General features: G+C 42.6%; 1 protein-coding gene across 4 annotated transcripts in view; it reads right to left on the reverse strand.

The window, feature by feature from the left end:
- LOC115098948 (receptor-type tyrosine-protein phosphatase beta-like) overlaps positions 1–16,500 on the reverse strand; it is a 101,060-nt gene that overhangs the window by 9,174 nt on the left and 75,386 nt on the right. For 3 of the 4 annotated variants that reach the window (XM_029616093.1, XM_029616094.1, XM_029616095.1), the window contains one exon: positions 2,030–2,112. In XM_029616093.1, coding sequence (XP_029471953.1) covers positions 2,030–2,112 — 83 coding nt within the window. Of the gene's footprint in view, positions 1–2,026; positions 2,113–2,985; positions 3,115–16,500 lie in introns of those variants that run through there. The other variant, XR_003858646.1, reaches the window with a different exon arrangement.

Genomic DNA, 16,500 nt, shown 5'->3' on the forward strand with positions numbered 1-16,500 from the left:
GGAAACTTTGATAAAATGAGAAAAAGTTAGAAAAAACTGAAAGGAGCAGCTACAAAGTCAAAAAGTGTGCAAGAGGAATGGACATTTTTTAAAAATACCATCCTAGAAGCACAGTCCAGATGTATTCCACACATTAAGAAAGGTAGAAGGAAGGCAAAACAATTACCGGCATGGTTAAAAGGGGAGGTGAAAGAAGCTATTTTAGCCAAAAGATCTTCATTCAAAAATTGGAAGAAGGATCCAACAGAAGAAAATAGAATAAAGCATAGTTAAATGTAAGACATTGATAAGACAGGCTAAGAGAGTACTTGAAAAGAAGATGGCCGTGGAGGCAAAAACTCACTGTAAAAACTTTAAAAAATATATCCAAAGCAGAAAGCCTGTGAGGGAGTCAGTTGGACTGTTAGATGATCGAGGGGTTAAAGGGGCACTTAGAGAAGAGAAGGCCATTGCAGAAAAATTAAATGATTTCTTTGCTTCGGTGTTTACTGAAGAGGATGTTGGGGAGATACCCAATCCGGAGACTGTTTTCATAGGTAATGATTCAGATGGACTGAACCAAATCAAGGGTTCTGAAGGAACTAAAAAATGAAATTTCAGATCTATTAGTAAAAAAATTGTAACCTTATTTTATTTATTTATTTAATAATTTTTATATACCGACTTTTCATGCAAGCATATCAAATTGGTTTACAGTAGTTAGCAAATATTCATTTAAAAATATTTGCATTTCTAAAGAGAAAGGAAGTAGTTACATAGTTTCATAATGAAAATAATGAAAATAGTAAACTAAAATAGGCTAAATAATTACAATTTAAATAATTAGAGAGGTAGTTCTTTTTCACTCAACGCACAATTAAACTCTGGAATTTGTTGCCAGAAGATGTGGTTAGAGCAGTTAGTATAGCTGTGTTTAAAAAAGGATTGGATAAGTTCTTGGAAGAGAAGTCCATTACCTGCTATTAAGTTGACTTAGATAATAACCACCGCTATTACTAGCAACGGTAACATGGAATAGACTTGTTAACAGCTCTTGAAAGGCCTGTTTAATAAGCCAAGTTTTAATCCCATTTTTAAATAATTTGATGTCTGTTTCTAATCGTAATTCCTGTGGAACAGAGTTCCACAGTTGAGGTCCAGCAATAGAGATAGCTCTTTCCCTTACATTATTTAGATGTGCAATTTTGGGGGAAGGAATTGGCAGCATCCCTGTTCCGGTTGATCTAGAAATTCTTGAGGGGATGTGGAAGTGAAGTGATGAAGTTAGCCATTCAATTTTTTCATTGTAGAGGGTTTTGTGAATTAGGGACACAATTTTATGCTGGGCCCTGTATTTGACCGGTAGCCAGTGAAGTTCTTTTAATATTGGGGTGATATGTTCGGACCTTCTAGTACCTGTCAAGAGTCTAACTGCAGAATTCTGCAGAAGTTGCAATGGTCTTGTGATATTTGTGGGTAGGCCTAAGAATAGTGAGTTGCAGTAGTCTAACCTATCATTAAAATCATCCATTGTGCTGGAACAAATATCTCTCCAACATCCTCTTCAGTAAACACCGAAGCAAAGAAATCGTTTAATCTTTTCGCGATGGCCTTATCTTCTCTAAGTGCCCCTTTAACCTCTCGATCATCTAACGGTCCAACTGACTCCCTTGCAGGCTTTTTACTTCTGATATATTAAAAAACAATGTTACTGTGAGTTTTTGCCTCTATAGCCAACTTCTTTTCAAATTCACTCAGCCTGTCTTATCAATGTCTTACATTTAACTTGCCAACACTTATGCTTTATCCTATTTTCTTCTGTTGGATCCTTCTTCCAATTTTTGAATGAAGATCTTTTGGCTAAAATAGTCTCTTTCACCCTACCTTTTAAACATGCCGGTAATCGTTTTGTCTTCCTTCCACCTTTCTTGATGTGTGGAATACATCTGGACTGTGCTTCAGGGATGATATTTTTTAAGATATCTTTTAAGATATCAATAAATCATCTGGAATCCTAACAGTGACATTTGGGGTTAGAGCAGCGTCTTACCTCTTGTAAAATTTTTCCATGCATTTCATTAGTGAGAGCTTTAAAACTGGAATACTTCAATGACAAATAAAGAGCTGCATTATCTGCAAATGGAAAAAATACAGATCAATTTTCAAAGCCATTTACATAGATAAAATGTGATTTACCTACCTAAATCAGCCAGCTGGAAACTGCGCCAAAGTGGCCAAAAGTGCAGGCATCGTTTTATGTCAGCAAAATAACAGAGATCATGGACTATAATTAGAAACACCCAAAAGAGACACAGAAACACAATGGTGATGCAAAGATTTTTGTCTTTCTTTCTTTCTACTGACTTTTTGTCTTTTAACTTGTACTTTTTTATACAGAGGAAAAAGACTTCAGATGAGCATCCTGAAGCTGAATCACTTTTGAAATGGGTGTAAAGTGTAAAATCATTAGTCTTGAAAAACCTCTGTGTGAATCACTGCCACCAGAAACGTTTTTTGCTTGATTTCAAAATCATCTTTCATGAGGGTTTATACTGGAGCAGCAAAATGCACTTAAATATGTTATTTTTTAGAAAAAGTTTTAAATTTTTAAATCATCTACTTAAATAAATTAGTAATTTGAATGCACTCAAAGCCTCTATAAATTTATTGTAAAAGTACACTTAAGGGCGATTTTCAAAGCCCTACGCGTATAAAATACAGCGTTTATGTGCGAGGCCAGGCCTCGCATGCGCCAGGTGAATTTTCGAAGAGGCCCGGCCACGCACGTAAACGCCGGTACGCGAATAATTGCCAGGCCTCTTCAAAGGGGCAGGCCAGGGCAGCGCCATTGCTCGCTGTTCTGAAAACTCGTATGCCGGCAGCCAGAGCTGAAGTAAGCTGTGAAACAAAGTTAAAAAAAAACCTCACATGCTGGCGCGCACAGGTTAGAAAATCTGCACATCTATGTGCACAATCCAGGAAGCGCGCGCACAGTGGAAAATCTACCCCCATGCTTATCAAATCGTTCAAGAGTCCCATAAGAATGAATCGCTCTGACGCTGAGCGTTTCACCCATTCGCATTGACTCAGGGAGTTGTCTTCGATGCTACTTTATACATTTCTTGGGTGGATGAACTAAAACGAAAAAAATAAAACATCAAATGAGTGAATAAATATTATAGATTACCTTTTTATTCCAATAGAAACTCACCACAAATGTGCATTATTTAAACATCAAACATTTGACGGTTATGCTAATGTCTACACATCCTGGAAAAAGCTGTAAGCAGCTCTTCATTGAATCTTTTAATGGAAAATTGTCCAATCACTTTCTTCCACATTGAGCGATCTTATTGATTAAAACCTATTTGAACCAAAAAAGGAACTTGCTCATTGGGTAGTTCTGAAAACCATATTAGAAGCATACCATGTTGCCAATCATATCAAAATTACAAAAAATGTATCCATTCAATAAAGGCATTCAGTTCCAGACATGAATCCAATGTTCTCCCTCTATCACCACCACGCGGGTGCTTAATGATGATGTCTATGGCATAAAATCTGAGCTGTGTGAAAAAACGAGACTCTTTTATGTAGCGTGCCACAAAGGGTGCTTCTGTCTCCGCTGATGCTTAAAACAGTTGCAGTGTTCCGAATTTCTTGTCCTGAGATATCTTGATGTTTTTCCAACATAAATTTTGTCACATGGACAAAGTACTACATAAACAACGTGTCGACAAACAATCTATGTTTACCCCTTCAAAAACTGAAGCAAATCTTCTTTTCTCCTCCACAACATAAACACATTGTCTATGTATCTCTTCCAGATGGCAATATTCTCTTGAAACGGAGAATGTTCTATCCACTGCTTCTCAAACTCATACATAGTTTGCCTAAGATGGCACAAATGGGGTGCTCATAGCTGACCCGATGACATCTTCACAACTGTCCTATGATATTCGAACAGTCCTTCTCTTTTGTCATGTTTTCAGGGAAAAAATGGAATATTTTGCAATTGAATTCTATTTTTTGAGAAAAGAAGCTTTGCTTCAGTTTTTGAAAGGGGTGAAAATTTGAAAGAAACATTGTCTGGCTTATGTGGAATGTGCTCCAATAAGACCAATACACTGTATTCCAGAGATCCTCACAGTCTAAGGCTCATAAAACCAAACCAATGGTCATATATTTCAAACGCTTGTATGGTATACTCTCTTGTGAATTTAACTCTTTTTTTTTTAACAATATTTATGTAGGACTGACCCGGAATGGGCTCAAAAAATTGTAAAAGCCTCTATAAGTTGAAAGTCCACTTTACTTTATTCTATTTTTTCAACATATGTAAAAACTTTTTTTTTGTAAATATACGTAAATTCCTCTTTTCAAAATGCCCCGATCCGACCATTGTATGACAAGATAAATATGGTTATTGTGTGAAGCTCACTTGAAAAAGAAAACTGTGTGGAGTGATTGGAACATTGTTTTGGAGTAACATTTTGAAAAGAGGAATTTACATATATTTACAAAAAAAAGTTTTTACATATGTTGAAAAAATAGAATTCAGTAAAGTGGACTTTCAACTTATTTATTGAGCCCATTGAGTGTCGATCCTACATAAATATTGTTAAAAAAAGAGTTGAATTCACAAGAGTGTATTCAGTACAAGTGTGAAGTGTTTGAAATATATGACCAGTAGACCATTGATTTGGTTTTATGTGGAATGTGATCAGGATCGGGCAAGGAGTGAGAAATCGGACATTTCAAGTGCAGATTATGCTGTGCTTGTGAGGGTGACCATATCTTTTAAGGAATTCATACATCCAACAACCCAGAAAATATATGTTTTACGTCAGTACACAAATTGTTCATTGACACGTTGTTTATGTAGTACTATGTCCATGTGACAAAATTTATGCTGGGAAAACATCAAGATATCTCAGGACCAGAATTTCAGAACACCGCAGCTGTTTTAAGCATCAGGGGAGACTGAAGCACCCCTTGTGGAACGCTACATAAAAGAACCTCATTCTTTCACACAGCTCAGATTTTTTTGCTATAGACATCATTAGGGATGTGAATCGTTTTAGGACGATTAAAATTATCGTCCGATAATTTTAATATCGTCTTAAACCGTTATGGAACACAATACAATAGAGATTCTAACGATTTATCGTTATAAATCGTTAGAATCGTGAGCCGGCACACTAAAACCCCCTAAAACCCACCCCCGACCCTTTAAATTAAATCCCCCACCCTCCCGAACCCCCCCCAAATGACTTAAATAACCTGCGGGTCCAGCGGCGGTCCAGAACGGCAGCGGTCCGGAACGGGCTCCTGCTCCTGAATCTTGTTGTCTTCAGCCGGCGCCATTTTCCAAAATTGCGCCGAAAAATGGCGGCGGCCATAGACGAACACGATTGGACGGCAGGAGGTCCTTCCGGACCCCCCGCTGGACTTTTGGCAAGTCTCATGGGGGTCAGGAGGCCCCCCACAAGCTGGCCAAAAGTTCCTGGAGGTCCAGCGGGGGTCAGGGAGCGATTTCCCGCCGCGAATCGTTTTCGTACAGAAAATGGCGCCGGCCATACGCGTATGGCCGGCGCCATTTTCCGTACGGAAAATGGCGCCGGCAGGAGATCGACTGCAGGAGGTTGTTCAGCGAGGCGCCGGAACCCTCGCTGAACGACCTCCTGCAGTCGATCTCCTGCCGGCGCCATTTTCCGTACGAAAACGATTCGCGGCGGGAAATCGCTCCCTGACCCCCGCTGGACCTCCAGGAACTTTTGGCCAGCTTGTGGGGGGCCTCCTGACCCCCACGAGACTTGCCAAAAGTCCAGCGGGGGTCCGGAAGGACCTCCTGCCGTCCAATCGTGTTCGTCTATGGCCGCCGCCATTTTTCGGCGCCATTTTGGAAAATGGCGCCGGCTGAAGACAACAAGATTCAGGAGCAGGAGCCCGTTCCGGACCGCTGCCGTTCCGGACCGCCGCTGGACCCGCAGGTTATTTAAGTCATTTGGGGGGGGGTTCGGGAGGGTGGGGGATTTAATTTAAAGGGTCGGGTGTGGGTTTTAGGGGGTTTTAATGTGCCGGTTTTGCGATTTTTCGATTTTTCGATTTTTCACGATATTTTACCCCCCCAAACGGCAACAATACGATTCCCTCCCCCTCCCAGCCGAAATCAATCGTTAAGACGATCGAGGACACGATTCACATCCCTAGACATCATTGTTAAACACCCATGTGGTGGTGATCGACAGAGAATCTTAGTCCAAAGAGAACAATGTTGGATTCATGAATTAGGATGTCTGGAACTGAATGCCTTTATTGAATGGGGGCATTTTTTGTAATTTTGGTATGATTGCCAACATGGTATGCTTCTAATATGGTTTTTCAGTACTATCCAATGAGCAAGTTCCTTTAAAACATTTTCAAAAAAGTAACATATTTAAGTGCATTTTGCTGCATTAATATAAACACACATGAGAGAGGATTTTGAAATCAAGAAAACCTTTTTATTGGTGGCAATAATTTTTCAAGATTAATGATTTTGAAGTTTATAACCATTTAAAAAGTGATTCAGCTTAAGACTTAGCAGCTTAAGACAGTATAATGAAAAAAAAAGACAAAAATCTTTTCTTCACGTTTGTGTCTTTATAATTTTTTGCTGGGTATCTCTTTTGGCATTGTTTTATGCACATGAAGCGGAAGTGTTCCTGAGGATCAGGGCTGGTGCGAGAGTATTTGACGCATAGGCAAACCTTAAGTCATGCACCCCTCTCTTCCAACGTACGTACTGATATCAGTACAACATTCCATTCTTTGACAGTATTTACTCTGACATTTTATTATTTATTTATTTAAAAATGTTTGTATACCGCTTTTACAATTCAAAGAATTAAAACGGTTTACAATAAAAACGTACATAAAATTCAAGGCAATCAGATAATACACAACATAACATAAATAAAATATAATAAAAGCCCATCTAAATAAACAAAACAAAAACAAAACAAAAACCTGAACTTAGTGTATGGGAAACTAAGAAGTAGTCAGCATGGCACAGCATCCCTCTGAGTCTCGCACTGGCTGGATTTTGCCGCCTCCCAAATTTTGGTGCTCTAGGCGACTACCTTGTTTGCCTAATGGAAGCACCAGCCCTGTCAAGCATGTGTGCATAGGTCTGGAGGAATGGAGATTGCATTTTCAAATCTATGTACATTATCTTCCATTTAAAAAGTACTCAGAGGAAGAGCAGATGTCAATGTCCATGGGTAGTTTTCTACACACAGCACATTTCAAAGTGAAAGTATACAAACTTGCTTGAAAACGTGGGCAAAGTCCATGGGTATAAAGTTCCCATGGACTTTGTCCCCATGTGCACAGTTTGAAAACCATCCTCTCAATGCATTTCTGACCAGCTTTGGAGAACTACTCTCTCTTCATCAGGTCAGAGCACAATAAAATTAATGCCATACAGACCTAGGTTATAACAGCAGTTAAGGACAGCAAGGCCCATCCTTGTTCAATGAAAATTGCTATGGGACAAGCCCCGGGCAATATAAATCAAGATGGTCTGATTTATCCAGGATTTTACTGATATGGGAAACCTCTTGACAACTCAAGCTCAAAATGTTTTACCTTATATAGAAATTTCTTGATGGTAAATCCCAAATTCTGCACTTAAATGTCTACACTTAAGAACATGCCATGCTGGAAGGTCCAGTTCAAACATCCTGTCTCCAACAGTGGCCCGTCCAGGTAACAAGTACACATCAGATCCTAAAGAATAAACCCAATCCTTCTTGCTCATAACAGGGATAGACAACATTGGCTTCCCCAAATCTACATGGATAATAGTGATTTATGAACTTTTCCTCTGTAGGGAGAACTCCAAATTTCACTTAAAAGCAGCCAAGATGGATTCTCTGATATAAGCAAAAATGAACATTGGCCTGTATTGCTCTCTACAGCAAGATGGGAAAACGCTGCTGCCGCTTGCTGTTAAGACCTGCGCAATCGGCGCCGAGCCCCGCCGGGGGAAGGTTTGAAAAATCACCCTCCTCACCCAGGAGGCCCAGCGCAGACAGCGAGGCAAAAGTTAAGTTTAAAATTAAGCTTTTGCTAACTTTTCTCCGCGCCAAAAATCGCCGCGATCGGAAGCCCCTCCCGCCGAAGCAAGCCTCCAATAGGAGCCAGCCCAGAGGGGCTTTAAATCTGAGTCAGACCGACGCCATCTCCTTTCCAACGCTGCTGCCGCTTGCTGTTAAGACCTGCGCAATCGGCGCCGAGCCCCGCCGGGGGAAGGTTTGAAAAATCACCCTCCTCACCCAGGAGGCCCAGCGCAGACAGCGAGGCAAAAGTTAAGTTTAAAATTAAGCTTTTGCTAACTTTTCTCCGCGCCAAAAAATCGCCGCGATCGGAAGCCCCTCCCGCCGAAGCAAGCCTCCAATAGGAGCCAGCCCAGAGGGGCTTTAAATCTGAGTCAGACCGACGCCATCTCCTTTCCAACGCTGCTGCCGCTTGCTGTTAAGACCTGCGCAATCGGCGCCGAGCCCCGCCGGGGGAAGGTTTGAAAAATCACCCTCCTCACCCAGGAGGCCCAGCGCAGACAGCGAGGCAAAAGTTAAGTTTAAAATTAAGCTTTTGCTAACTTTTCTCCGCGCCAAAAATCGCCGCGATCGGAAGCCCCGCCCGCCGAAGCAAGCCTCCAATAGGAGCCAGCCCAGAGGGGCTTTAAATCTGAGTCAGACCGGCGCCACGCGCCGTGCGTCGCGCGCCTAAGGAGCGCGACAAAGGGGCCTGCCCCTTTGTCTTGCCCCTTCGTAGAGCCCCGAGTAGGCCCCGAGCCATACCCGCGGAATAACCTAAATCTACAACAAAGGTAGCAGCTAGCAAAGGTACGGAGCCTACCGATTCAGCCGTATGGAATAAGCCCCTCTCAACCAACCTCATCCATCCCAGTCTCTACAGCGTCGTAACAGACACCTACAATAAGACTCTCACCCTGTCAGAACGCCAGTCGTACAACCTCGCTACCTCTGCACCCGAACCTCGATCCATTCACCCTTCTCACCTGCAGCCTCACCTGCAAGCTTCCAGCATTCATCCAGACTCACCTGCAAGCTTCCAGCATTCTTCCAGCCTCCTCTACAAGCTTCCAGCATTCTTCCAGCCTCACCTGCAAGCTACAAACACTCCTCCATCCTCACATGCAAGCTACAAACACTCATCCATTCTCACATGCAAGCTACAAACACTCATCCATTCTCACCGGCAAGCTTCCAGCATCCAGCCAGCCTCACCGGCAAGCATCCAGCATCCAGCCAGCCTCACCGGCAAGCTCCCAGCATCCAGCCAGCCTCACCTGCTAGCTTCCAGCATTCATACAGCCTTACCTGCAAATTTACAGCAGTCATCCAGCCTCACCTACAAGCTTCTAGCACTCTTCATGACCCACCTGCAAGCTTCAAGTACTCATACACCATCCCCTGCAAGCCTCTAGCTTTCATCAAACCTGCACATACAAGCCTCCAACTTCCACATAGCCCCTCCTTCTTAATCATTCTAACCTCGCAACATAGTCCCTACAAATGGCCCCATTTTTCACAATTCCAATTCTTCAACATTATACACCACCTAAAAGAATTTCTTTCCGACATGCCCAACAACACAACCTTAAATCCCTCTCTTCAACTTTGATCACTCCTTCCACGCAACTTCTAGGCCTCACCCTTTTCTCTTTAAGCCTTTTCAATGCCCAATCTCTAACGAAGAAGTCTGTAATCTTAAATGACTACCTCACCGACGTGAAACCGGAGATATGTGCAATCACTGAAACTTGGTTAAAACCATCAGACACAGCAATAATTAATCAACTACCTACAGAGGCTTACGACTTCTTCTCGCTTCCTCATCAAAAAAAAAAGGGAGGAGGTATTCTTCTAGCAACTAAAAAGGACCTCAGATTCTCTCTACATCAATCCAATTCCAATTCAAAACTTGAATTCGGCTTCTTCACCTCAGACAAGCTCCAAATCCTTCTCGTATATGCTCCCCCAGGACTCTTGGAATCAGATGCTTCACCACTGGTCGAACTAACCTCCTCCCTCATCAACTTTGACTTACCAGCTATCATTCTAGGTGATTTCAACATGCACGTTGATAACCCTACCCTATCACCTAACTGTGAAACACTTCTCACAGCCTTCACAGCACTAGGCTTCACTCAATTAGTTAACAAACCTACCCACAAAGCTGGCCACACGCTAGACCTGATCTTCGTTAACGCTGCAATCAAGCCCGCATCTATCCCAAATTGCACTAAGGTCCCGTGGTCAGATCACTACCTCATAACTTCATTCTCTATAAAAGATACCAACCCAGCTTGCACTCCTTCGCCCTCCTTCAATTACAGGAAAACTTGCTCCCCAGAAGACCTTAACAATCACCTTTCACCACTACTCCACCAACTGGACCTTACAGATCCCAACGCAGCGCTTCGATCATGGAATACAATCACCGAAACTATAGCTAACAAGCTATGCCCCCCTATTACAAAAAACCACACCAGAATTCCTCCAAAAGACAGCCATGGTTCTCTTCAGAACTAAGAAAGCTCAAACTCCAACTAAGACAAAATGAGGCTAAATGGCGCAAAAACCCAGGAACCAACACCCTTTCAATCTACAAATCATCTCTGCAGCAATACAAATCAAGCACCTTAAGATCCAAGAGGGACTACTACGCCTCGAAGATACACAACCTTGTATTCGATGCCAAAGCCCTCTTCAGCTATGTAGCCAACCTCACACAATTAAACCAACCAGAGATTGCTCATGACCAAGCTCAATCGAAAGCGGAAGAATTAGCTCTATTCTTCAGCAACAAAATCAATACTCTTCTATCACAGCTCCCCACGAACCCCACTGTTCCACTAACCACTCCTCAACCCTCAATCAACTACACTCGGTTAGAAGAACTTGACACAACTTCATCCATTGAGATCCAAGGAATTCTTAGGAAAATGAAACCTTCCTCTCACCCTTCAGATCACATCCCAGCCAAACTACTACTATCAATTCCAGAATCTATCTCCAAAACCTTGGCAGATATCATAAATTGCTCCCTTACACAAGGATTCTACCCTGACAACCTCAAACTTGCCTCACTCAAACCCCTGCTCAAAAAACCAAATCTCGACCCAAACGATTCTAACAACTTTAGACCGATAGCCAACCTCCCATTCATAGCCAAGATAATGGAAAAATTGGTAAACTCACGACTCTCAAACTACATTGAAGATAATAACCTTCTATTCCCATCACAATACGGATTCCGTAAAACTTTAAGCACAGAAGCCCTCCTCATCTCTATGACTGACCACATCATCCTAGGCTTAGACAAAGGACAAGCCTTCCTTCTGATACTACTCGACCTTTCGTCTGCATTTGATACGGTTAATCACTCCCTTCTCATCAACCAACTAACAGCCATAGGTATCTCAGGCACTGCCCTATCATGGTTCAGAACCTTCCTCAGCAACAGAGGATATAAGGTTAAGATTCATAATAAAGAATCCTCTCTTCACCCCGCGTCAGTAGGAGTCCCTCAGGGCTCATCCCTGTCTCCTACCTTGTTCAACATTTATCTGTTACCCTTATGTAAACTTCTCACCGACCTCAATTTCAAACACTTCCTCTATGCAGACGATATCCAGGTCTTGATCCCCATCGAAGAGTCACTCGCAAAAACTCTGTCTCACTGGGAAACCTGCCTCCAAAATATCAAACAGCTTCTCACAAGTCTCAACCTGATACTAAATTCATCAAAAACGGAACTTCTACTCATCACACCAGAAAACAGCTCCCTCACACTCACCCATCCTACCGTACCAAATACTACACAAGTAAGAGACCTAGGAGTTCTAATTGACAATCACCTAAACCTGAAAGCCAACATCAACAAAACCACCAGAGACTGCTTTTATAAGCTCCAAGTGCTGAAAAGAATACGACCTCTCTTCCACACACATGACTTTAGAACGATTCTACAATCAATCATTTTCGCAAAGCTGGACTATTGTAACACCATCATGCTAGGTCTCCCCTCATCACACACCAAACCATTGCAAATGGTCCAAAATGCCTCCGCCCGTATACTCACTAACACCAGGAGAAGAGAACACATAACCCCTATCCTGATGGACCTTCATTGGCTGCCCATACACTTCAGAATAATCTACAAGGCCATTCTCACCATTTTCAAAAACATCCATCAATTAGCTCCAATCGATCTCCATATCCCCCTCCGATTACACCACTCTACAAGACCGACAAGAGATGCTTACAAAGGTTCACTTCAAGTACCTCCAGCCAAAACTACCAGACACATCACGCTTAGAGATCGGGCATTCTCCACAGCCGGTCCAACTTTATGGAACTCCATTCCCCCGGATCTTAGAATGGAACCCAGCATCTCAACATTCAAGAAAAAACTCAAGACGTGGCTGTTCACGCAGGCATTTCCTAACTCCAACATTATTTAATCTCCCATCAATCAACACGCTTCGCTAGTAATAACGTTAATAAATGTTATTTATTCAATGCTATCTATACTTATATATAATTATCTGATCTTCATTTTCCTTCTCACTCCAAGTTATTGATTTCCTTGTTATATGTAACTGCTTTTTCTGCACTATTGTTCAAATTGTAAAGTTTTATTATTATTGCACCCCTGTTTCTTGTGAACCAGCATGATGGGACTAGCGTCCTGAATGTTGGTATATAAAAAAAACTTAAATAAATAAATAAATAAGATGCAGAGATGAAAGGCTTTTCTGATCAAGCTTAGTACATGACCAGCTTATCTGATTTACAGAGGCTTGCAAGTAAGGAAGATTCTCTGTAAGCACAGAGAAAAACAGAAGGACAATGGGTGCTGTGTGTGTGTATATATATGTGTGAAAGAACACTCTAGGTCCCAGATTTATGGCCTTCAGACCAATCCACACTAGAAGTGTTATCAGTTAGCTGCCAGCCATACTGAGCTGAATAGTCTTGGCCTGGACTGAAGCTGGATTGACAAAGACAAAGAACTGTTGAGAGAGCACACAAAAACACAGTCAATCATACTTTTAATTGTGAATTCACCGAATATGCATCAGATCAATGAATAATGCAATCTTAAGCTCTTAGAAATGGCGGGAATGAAGCACTGAGGGTGAGGAACCATTCAAAGAAGAACACATGGGGGAAGAAGTGATGTCATCAAGGGCCATGTCCGTCTGATTCAGCTGCTCTCGATCTGATCCACTAACATCCCCTTAATTAAGCAGTTTACCAGGTGATCTGGCTCCAGCCAGGGAGCAAGTGGAGCCTGTTAGAGGTATTGATGGCATCACAAAGGAAAAAAACTGATCTGAAGCAGTTTTCCTCTGCGGGTGTTCTTGTGCACAGGATGGAGGGCCTACAATGTGGTGCGCCCATTGATAGTGAGGAGTTGGAGGATGTGGGAGGCTTGTTACCTGCGATTGCAGGAGAGGCTCACCCCAGGAAGGAATTCCAACAGCGGTTCAAAGAATTGAGAAATGACATGTTGGCGATTAAGAAGGACATCGTGAGTACTGTGGCAGAGATGAAGAACAACACCTTGGATCTGGGGAGCCGGGTAGAGGAGGCTGAAGCCAGGCTGGAAGATTTCATGGCTGAGATGACGCAGTGCCAAACAGAAAGCAATAATTTGTCTCTCTTGCAAGAAGATTTGGGTGACTTATTAGAAGACTTGGAAAATAGACTGCGGAGCTAATCTGAGATTCAGGGGAGTCCCGGAGGGGCCGGAATTTGGAGATTGCTTTCTCGTAGTTGATAGTATTTGCACTGTGAAATTGGACCTTGCAGAGCAAGATGGAGATGTCCCGAGAGTACAGCTGGAGACAGTACACAGATCATTGGACTCTCCACGTGGTAATTTTCCAAGAGACGTTGTAGCTTGCTTTCATGAGTTTCCTATTAAGGAGAAAGTACTGATACTGGCACGAAAACACAACCTGATTGCCTGGAAAGGACACAGAATAGAGATTTTTCAGGACCTATCTCCTATCACCATACACAGGGGGAGAGAATTTAAGGACGTCATCATAATGTTTTGCAATCAGCAGGCGCGTTATCGTTGGCTATTCCCCTTTGGCCTTAATTTTACAATTGAGGGGGTCTCATCAAAGGTTCGCACAGTTGCACAAGTTTCTAAAACTCTGGCTAGGCATCAGGAAGCAGTGCCCTTGCACTCGGCGATGACCCCCCCTTTAGATGGCTATCATTTAACCGCCAGAATCGTTGGCCCATCTCAGACTCAGGTAAATATAAAACAATCCTCTCATCTGATTTTGTAACAGTTTATCAACCAGGAAATAATCTATACAGGAATATGTCCCATGTGGATGGGAATAAAAGGTATACATCCGAGATGTAGGATGACATTGCCTCCAAATGTCCACTACACTCCATTTAGCCATCAGAGAACTAAGCACCCATCTTGCCCCATGGACATACCCAGTAGCACCAGAGGAGTTATATAATTTGGAACTGCGGGAAAAATTAGACTCCCCCCAGAATTAGCAGCCCTTCCACATTAGGCAACAGGGTTCTGTCGAGGGCAGTAAAAAATGAGAACTGGTCAGAATTGGGAGCATAGATATTTATGATGGTATGGATCTCTTGTCCCACCTGGATTTTCACCATTAAGAATCTTCCTTGAGGATCTGCCATTTGAGAGAGCAGCTCAAATGTAAACAGTCTAGACACCAAAATACCAGCACCCACATATTTGCCTCCCTTAGTGCTGTCAGCTAAATATTTATGAGGATACTACTTTAAAGACAGCACATGTTTGTGCCGTTTCCTTAAATGAGTCTCCTGTAACAAGGCTATAGAGACTCTATATTGAGATAATTCCTGTGAGAGGAGACTATGTTTCCTAAATGTGTTAAGTCCCTAAACATTAAGGGAAAGAACTTGCAGGGCCATCATAGTAAAATATAAGCCAAAGAAGCATAGAAAACACCAGAAGACCCACACCAATAAATAATCTTACATTGTGTCACTCTACCACTGCTACCCCCCCCATAAATAATAGTAATGCAGGAAGTCCCCCCCATTTGACCCCCAAACTGTTACATACTGTCTACCATACCCTCTCGGTAGACTTTTCCTTCCTTTGGGGGTCCAGGGACCACCAGGGACTTTTGGCAAGTCTTGGGGGACCCTCCTGTCCCCCCAAGACTTGCCAAAAGTCCCTGGTGGTCCAGCGGGGGTCCGGGAGCGATCTCCTGCACTCGGGTCGTCGGCTGCCAGTAATCAAAATGGCACCGATAGCCTTTGCCCATACTATGTCACAGAGGCTACCGGTGCCATTGGTCAGCCCCTGTCACATGGTAGGAGCACAAGATGGCGCCGATGGCCATGTGACAGGGACTGACCAATGGCACTGGTAGCCCCTGTGACATAGTAGGTCAAAGGCTATCAGCGCCATTTTGATTACTGGCAGCCGACGGCCTGAGTGCAGGAGATTGCTCCCGGACCCCCGCTGGACTACCAGGGATGTTAGTAAGTCTTGGGGAGGGATCGGGATGGTGGGAGGGGATTGAATTTAATGTATTATTGTAAATGTTAATGCTTGGGGTGGGTTTTTTTTAGCTTCGTTTTCCCGCGTCGTTTTTTGGGCCCGTTTCGGTTTATGTTCGTTTTTCCAAAAAACTAACCGAGGAAAAACAAACTTTACCCCAAAGCGTCCGACTCAATAAATGACCCGGTAGAAAAAAAATGAAGCTCATCTCTAATAAGTGCAAGGTGATGCATATAGAGAAAAATAACCCATGCTATAGTTACACAATGTTAAGTTCCATATTAGGAGCTACCACCCAAGAAAGAGATTTAAGTGTCATAGTGGATAGCACATTGAAATCATCGGTTCAATGTGCTGCAGCAGTCAAAAATGCAAACAGAATGTTGGGAATTATTAGAAAGGGAATGGTGAATAAAACAGAAAATGTCATAATGCCTCTGTATCGCTCCATGGTGAGACCACACCTTGAATACTGTGAACAATTCTGGTTGCTGCATCTCAAAAAAGATATAGTTTCATTGGAGAAGGTACAGAGAAGGGCGACCAAAATGATAAAGGGAATGGAACAACTCCCCTATGAGGAAAGGCTAAAGAGGTTAGGACTTTTCAGCTTGGAGACGAGACGGCTGAGGGGGGAAATTCTAGAGGTGTTTAAAATCGTGAGAGGTGTAGAACGGGTAGATGTGAATTGGTTATTTACTCTTTCAGATAATAGACTAGGGGGCACTCCAGGAAGTTAGCATGTGGCACATTTAAAACTAATTGGAAAAAGTTCTTTTTCACTCAACGCACAAGTAAACTCTGGAATTTGTTGCCAGAGGATGTTGTTGGTGCAGTTAGTGTAGCTGTGTTTAAAAAAGGATTGGATAAATTCTAGGAGGAGAAGTCCATTACCTGCTATTAATT

Source organism: Rhinatrema bivittatum, chromosome 9 (genome assembly GCF_901001135.1).
Source record: "Rhinatrema bivittatum chromosome 9, aRhiBiv1.1, whole genome shotgun sequence".
Classification (NCBI taxonomy): domain Eukaryota; kingdom Metazoa; phylum Chordata; class Amphibia; order Gymnophiona; family Rhinatrematidae; genus Rhinatrema; species Rhinatrema bivittatum.